This window comes from Polistes canadensis, unplaced genomic scaffold (assembly GCF_001313835.1).
Source record: "Polistes canadensis isolate GaletaPanama2010 unplaced genomic scaffold, ASM131383v1 scaffold_175, whole genome shotgun sequence".
Classification (NCBI taxonomy): Eukaryota; Metazoa; Arthropoda; class Insecta; order Hymenoptera; family Vespidae; genus Polistes; species Polistes canadensis.
The window spans coordinates 231,976-239,775 of NW_014569722.1; the positions used below are offsets into that span (position 1 = coordinate 231,976).

The 7,800-nt window shown below is 29.2% G+C and overlaps 1 protein-coding gene across 2 annotated transcripts in view; it reads right to left on the minus strand.

Annotated features, from left to right (window-relative positions):
• Positions 1–816: 816 nt before the first annotated feature.
• The window catches only part of LOC106789292 (MICOS complex subunit Mic60), a 28,208-nt gene continuing 21,224 nt past the window's right edge, over positions 817–7,800 (minus strand). For both annotated transcript variants that reach the window (XM_014753381.1, XM_014753380.1), the window contains 5 exons: positions 6,556–6,717; positions 4,268–4,371; positions 2,978–3,159; positions 2,009–2,210; positions 817–899 (listed from right to left, as the gene is read on the minus strand). In XM_014753381.1, coding sequence (XP_014608867.1) covers positions 879–899; positions 2,009–2,210; positions 2,978–3,159; positions 4,268–4,371; positions 6,556–6,717 — 671 coding nt within the window. In that variant the 3' untranslated portion in view covers positions 817–878. The remainder of the gene's footprint in view (positions 900–2,008; positions 2,211–2,977; positions 3,160–4,267; positions 4,372–6,555; positions 6,718–7,800) is intronic.

A 7,800-nucleotide genomic window follows, 5' to 3' on the forward strand; every position in this document is an offset into this window, starting at 1 on the left:
AACGCATTATATTGTATATAACAATGTTTAATTTTATATACCTTGACCATCTTTCGATCGAGATATTTCGACTAGCCGTGAGGAAAAAAAAAACATGCAGTAATCCTTCAGGAGATCACGGTTTTAGTTTGCTTTACCCTAAGAATAACATTTTATTCCTTTCTTTTTTTTTTTTTTCCACCACATCTTTTATTTCTTTTTGTCATACTCGTATATATGTAATTATCAGAAAAACTGTACGATACTGATTCGATTCAACGGAAAAAATACTTCGATTATAAATGATTCGAAGACGTTGTTTTCTTCGATGTAACATAGTAAACGATAACTTGTTTTGTTTCTTCTTCTTCTTCTTTATCGTTATCAACGAAATGTTTTATTTTTCTTTTTGTTTCGAGTAATCGCGTCGTATATAAATATCGCGAATTAATTATAGAAAAAGGACTTTCTGACGATAAGCTTAATCAAAAGCTTTTATTACTTACGTTCGCCGTTAAATATATATATATATATGAAGATTAAATCCTTGAACGAAATAATTAAATATTTTTAATTTGATCTCGTTCAAGGCAAATTCTTGTCAATGCCGGTGGTAGTTTGTTCTTTCGTTTAATTTTTATCATTCTCTCTCTCTCTCTTTCTATTATTTCTCTCTTTCTCTCTTTCTTTCTATCATACATGTATATATATATATATATATATATATATACCCCATACATATACCATTCATGCACAAATTCATACTCTCGTTATTTATTATTGTATTTATCTGGCTATACTTCGTTTATTTAATCTTTTTTGTTTGTTTTGTTTTTATTTTTTTTTTTTTTTATTTTGTTTCCTTCTCTATCATGTCCAACATTAATCCCCGGTTATATTTACTTTTGTCCGGTCGATTGCTGAAACATTCGTAAGAAACGTGAATCCAATGGGAGAATGAATAATAAATCTGAAAATAAAAGTTTAAAGGGATTTCACGGAAATGGGAACGTACATTTATCTTTGATAACAAAAAAAAAAAAAAAATAGGTAATACGTTAATAAAATTAAAAGAAAATATTTCGATGAATTAAAGTAAAGGAACGCAACACATAAGTATCTGTTACGAGATAATAGTTGTGAGAAAACACACACAACTATTAAAACGTACGTAAAAATACGCATATATCATAATACCGTCATTTTATTTCTAAAGTAAATGCACAGTCTTCCATTATTCCCGTTTAAAATCGAATTAACCGGGGATAACTTCCTACTACAAAATTCGTACTTTTACTTTCTTCTTTTACCACGAAACACAGTCTGCTGCGTAGTTATTTACATCGCTAATAATTTTTGATTACGTTATAATTAACTCTTCTTCTCTAGGTATCTCTTCATCTTTTTTTTTCTTTTCTTTTTTTTTATCAAACTACAAACCCGAAGGGAATTTCACGAACTGGAGTAAACTAACCCATAAAATACGTCACAACTAACGTAATCATTATTATATTCCTTACTTTTGTATAGAATCATTTTTTCTTCTTCTTTTTTTTTTTTAAAAATGATTTAAAAGTTATTTTAAATAGTTTACGCGAACGATTCGACTGTTTTGAGAAATAAAATGTAAGTTTGATAACGAGACGGAAAGAACAACAAACGAATGGGATGGAGGGTGGGGGAGGGAAAGCAGAAAAGAAAAGAAAACAAAAATTGTACGATTAAAAATTAATCTTAAAAATAAAATATTCAAAGAGATAGATGGAAAGTTTTTTTTTTTTCACCTTCGTCATATTTTTTTTTTCTGTTAGTATTAAAATAAAGAATAAATATAAAAAGAAAAAATATATTCTTTTACATAAAAAAAATTACACGAGGGGAACGTGTTGTACTTGCAAGGCCACGTTATATCCATTTAAAAAAAGAAAAAAACGATACAATATAATTGACAAGAGCAAATTATTGGAAAATACGAAATACGAGGGGGGGAACTTCGAGGACATCGTCAGATTGAAGAATACGAACTGACCTTGGACGAGTTAGCAGCAGCAGGACCGATAAACATAAGACCGGTTACACCGGCGTATGCCATCAAAGTGTCGATAGCCTGTTGAGTTTCCAACAAAATTCTCGTTTCGTTCATCCATTCTCTTGCTATGGATCTTGGTGCACCCTTCAATAAATTCATATAACGTAAAGTCATCTTGAAATCTCCTCGATCGAGCCAATACCTAAAAATAAAAGAAGAACCGAAGAGAAAAAAAAAGAGACACAATTCGATCAGAAAAATTCCACTTTTCGATGTGCAACTCAATTCACTAACTTTTTTTCCCCCTTAAAAATAGCTTTTATTTTTTTTTTTTACTTTGTTACCACCGTCCTAATTTCTTGTCTATTTTATTTTTCTTTTTTTTTTTCTCGTGGTGTCTACCGACAAACGAAAGAAATGTGGTACGAAAAATCGTATCATCTAAATTCGTAAAACTCAATACGGGTGGGTATACATCCACTTACGAATTACGTGTCCAAGTGGCCGAGTAACATCGAACAAAGATCACGCCAAGTCACCAACCAGTAGCAAACCACTCTCAGGATTTTACCGTACGTGACTAATAAAATATTCTCTTTCTCTCTCGGATTTCAAACAGAATTTTTAGCTCCTTTCTACTCACTCTATCTCACTCTATATATATATATATATATATATATATATGTATGTACGTCTTTCGATAGTTAAAAGACGAATTTAGCAAACGGTATTGAACGTGACCAGGAATGTTAAATAATCGTTAACACTAAACGTACGTAAAGTTGATGTATACATATTTTTACCACAACGTATCGAATAACTCATCTTCAAAAAAAAAGTCATATATATATATATAATATTTTACAATTAATGTGTATAACCATAAATTTATATAAACTATTTATATGCAATAAGAATTTTTGCATTTTGTTTCTTTTTGAAATGAACGATAACGATGATACGACTTACCTTGCACGTTGAAGTATGTCGTAAGTGTTGAGAGAATCCACGTCAATAAGACCGTCTTCGATTTCGTTTTTAGGAATACTTGTGTTGATAATCAAAGCGCTTTGAAGGTAACTGAGTAGGTGAATTGGTAGTGCTGCACCTTCTTCCGGTACCAAGGCTAATCTTCTAGCTTGTTTCTCTAACTGAAAAAAATCCAATTTCCCAAAGGGGAAAGATTGTTTTTAACATTTGTTTTTTTTTCTTCTTCTTCTTCTTCTTGTTTCATTTTCATCCTTTTTCTCGCACGTGTGCCTTTCTTGCGTTAAACGAGACTTTGTAAAATACAAGGAAAAGAGGGGGAAAAAAAAATGAAAAAAATCTTTTCTTAGTATAATGTTTCACGTATCGTTGAACAACAACAACAAAGTACTCAAATTATCTTCTATAGCGTTTACTTGAGATAGATAGGATCGATATTAACGACGTTGAACTACGAGAAGACCACAGACAAAGTCGTTAAGTGCTTTTACCTTTTAACGTAATCGACTATTAATTGCACTAATGAGATTACGATTGAGAATTCGCGAAAGATTCTTTGTAAAGGACATTTACGACAGATGATGATATAAGTAAATCATGTGGTGGTGGTGGTGGTGATAGGTCATCGAACAGTCATAGATTAATTTAATTGAATATTAAATGGATTTTAAATATAATATTATGATAAATAATCACTAACCGAAAAGAAAATCATCTTTTTTAACGATTATATACATTTAAATTGAGTCCCTTTTTTTTAAACAAGTATTAGAAAATATCTGAAAATTTGTCTTCAGTTATTAATATCAAACTTTCTCAATGCAGCATACTTAAAAAAAAAGAAAGAAGATACATTTAATCAAAGGCATAATGGCTGACATTTTTCAATAACCTTTTTCTATCTTCCCATTTATATATTCCCGCCCTTCCCCATTCTCTCTCTCTCTCTCTCTCTCTCTCTCTTCTTTTTTCCAAATTTTCTATGACCTTTTCACATCTTTCAACTAACTTTTTTTTACAAGCATCGAAAATTTTCAATAACCTTTTCCGAAACTTTCCATGACTTTTTCTCCATCATACGAATAGGAAAAACAAGTTTTCAATATATTTCTAATAAACTTTTACCGTTGGAAAAAAAAAAAAAAAACTAAAAATAAATAAAACACGATCGATTTTGTTGTGGTAGGATAAATAAAGAAGCGTAAAAGAAGAAGAAAAAAAAGAACACGAAGTTCGTGACTTTTCGAAAAGAAAATTGAAATAAAAACTCACATCGAGGAACTTCTTGCGAAGAGTATCTTCCGGATAAACACCTCTCTTTGCAGCTTCCTCGGGAATACCTGCGATAGCAGCACGAACCAATGGATCTTCTTTCGCTGAAAATCAAATTTAACCAAACAGGTAATTGGTAATTCGAGTAATAATATACAAGTGAATTTATACATTACATTTGTTTCAGAAATGTGTTAAAATATTCGAATAAAATTAAATAAAAAAGAAAAGAAAAAAAAGAAAAAGAAGATACAGAAAAGAATAGAGAGAAAACAGCTTAGGTTACATTGTTTGAAGTATATAAAGAACCCTCTTAACATAAAACGTAGCAATTAAATTTCATTTTTTGAAGTACGTCAAGTACTACTTGAAATAAAACGTTGCAATTTTGTTTCATTTCACGAATTTCGTATTATCGTGATTTCACTATTTCACACCTAATCTTTTCAAAATTTTTAAAAAATATGATTTGTACAAAATAATAATGAGAACTAATATATTAATAAGTAATATAATAAGTATATTACAATCTCTATAATAAAAGTTGAAAAAATAAAACAGTTTTAAACTATTATGAAAAAAAAAAGACTGAATACAAAATATATTTATATATATTAGAAAAAAAAGAAACTTTTTTTACTTTTGCTATTTTCAAATACAAAGAAACACTTTAATCGATTTAATATACACACTTATTTTTTTATTAATATATCACAAATATTAATTTTTAAACATATAGAAATGGAAACATTTTACGACCAGAAGAATGTGAATAGACTATAAAATGAATACGACCCCCCATAGCCCACAGCAAGCTTTTCTACTGACATATTCGATAAACCATAACTGGAAATATGAAGAACGTTTAAAAAGATTTCAACGATTTTCTATGGGTGTAATAAATCGTAATCACTTTTTCCATTATACTTTCGATGCCATCGTAAACGTACAAGGAAACGAGATGAAAATGGGGTTAAACCTTAGATATTAATGCGAACGCACGTTTCACGTTTCCATTTTCATTGAGAATAAGAAAAAAAAAAACAAAAAAAATTCAAAGTCAGAAATGGAAATTCAAACGTAACACGATCAACGTGACCTGCAACAAGAATTACCGATAGAAAAATAGAGAAAAAGAAAAAACAAAAAGTATAATAAAATGAAAGAATAAAAAGTCTGAGACGAAAGTTAAGAAAAAGTGAATTAAACGATGGGTAAGATCCATGATAAAAAAGAAAAGGATAGAAAATTCCTAAAGCCAAGCTCGTAAATTCTTTTATACTAGGAAGCTACCGTTGGACACATTAAACAATACAACGAGACAAGATTTATTTTTATACAGAACATCTCGTTGGAAATAACACCAAGCAACCAAGCAAAAATGACTGTGTTAAATCAAAAGGGTTTTATAAGTTTTAATGAAATTGCTTTCTCTCCCTATTTCTTTTTATTTTGTTTTCTTCCTTGATCAATTTCTACGTTCATTTCTTTCTTCTTGCATTCGATCAAGCATCTTTTTTTTTCCATAAGAAAAGACCCTTTTTAATCATAAATATCTTATATATTAAAATAAATATAATCGAGTATTATTTTTTTGGCACGAAAAAAAAGAAAAAAAAAAAAGAATTGTAATATTCTATTATAATTATAGTTTAAACGTTATCTTAAAATTTAGTTCGCCTAATACGTTCATTACGTCGCGTATCAAAGTAATTATCAAAATTGTTCGTATATTTTAAACGATTTCGTTGTACGATATGAAAAACTTTTCGGGATAAAAAGCTTCAAGGGGAATACTGTTTGTAAATTATTTATGAAGTTCATTTGTATAAAACTAAAAGTAATTTTAAAAACATATTATACAATATTTTAATAACTTTATCCCATCTTTTTTTTTCCCCCATCGAGTCGCCTTCAAGAAACTTTTATTCCGAATAAGTATGAAAAGTAAAAAAAATGTAAAAAAAAGAACAAAAAAATGGGCGAACGTTTATTAAAAGAAAGATCATGAGAATAAAAAAAAAAAGGAAAAAAAATAATAAAACTATGTTTATACGATTTATCAAAGATATACTCCCGTTCGAAATGAAAAAAAGAAAATCATCATTGTATTCTCGTTCGGTTAAGAATGAAAGGATGATGAGCGAAATAATAATAATAAAAAGGAGGCTATTGTTTAAAATATAAATGAAATCGTTGTTGGTGTTCAACGTGCTAAAATGAGAAGCGAATAATTAGACTGTAGAAAGAGAAAGAGAGAAGTTTTAAATTAAAATGGAACTTCTTACACGCTGCCTTGGCGATGGCCTTAATTTCCGGTTCCAGAGGCCTTATGGTTGGTTCACTTGATGATGAACCTTGAGACGTAATCTTCACTGCTCTGGCTAATGCCATACAAGCTGACCACAAAAGTTGAGCGTTTGACGCACCTTTTTCTTCCTCGATGCGTGCTATAATCAAAAAATTAATAACAAATAAATCATTTCAACTTATTAAACGAATAGGTAAAATTTTCCTACGCGAATACGGAATTAAATATAAATTTTCAAACGCGATATTAATTTCATTCTATATTTTACATTCTAGCGTGTGTTACGTATGATTCGTAGAAAACAGGATGTGCTAATTTAATTCATTCACGTCGTGGAGTATTTTAATCATACATATTTGAACACACTGTTGTCGTAACTTTTCGTAAATGTTAATTAAATAAAAAGAGGAAATATATATATAAATATGTAATATTTTACCGTTTCAATTGCTGAAAATGAACAAAATACGAGATTCATATTTTTCATAAATTATTCATTATATTAATAAACATATTTCTCTTTTAGTTAATAAAATTAAAATATAAACGTGATTTTTTTTTTTTTTTATTCATTTAAGGTAACTTACACCGCCCTCCCCCTCTCCTCTTCCCGTCTTTTTGTACTTTTATTTTATATAACATAAATTCGATAATCGATGATGACAAACTCTATCGGATATTATATTATTTATTATTAATATTTCAAAAAATGTATCGAATATCGAATAAAAATCTTATTTTTTAAAGAAATATAACATTTCTATATATATATATTTACGAGCAAGCTTTTCTCACAATAGTTGATACTTATATAAAACTAATCTTTCAAATGTATGTAAGAATTGTAAGGGAAGAAAACTGGAAATACTATTGTCGAAGATTCGGCTATAAATTTTATGTAAAACGTAACGACAAAGAGCTGTCAGTTAAAATGGAAATAAATAAAATTCTGTCGAACATTGTTAGGACAAACTTTGGCAAGTTAGTCATGACGATTTATCGATAGTATCGAACCACCGTCGAAAGCTGTTTTCCATGACTAGTTGGAAGAATGGATATTACGTATAAGTCGATTGAAACTATATCAATTTACTCAAATTTTCTCATTACTGATAGAACAAACAAATAAGTACGAATTTTCTTCCTCCCCCCCTCTCTCTCTCTCTCTCTCTCTCTCTCTCTCTCTCTCTCTCTCTCTCTCTCTCTCTCACTCTTTCTTTCT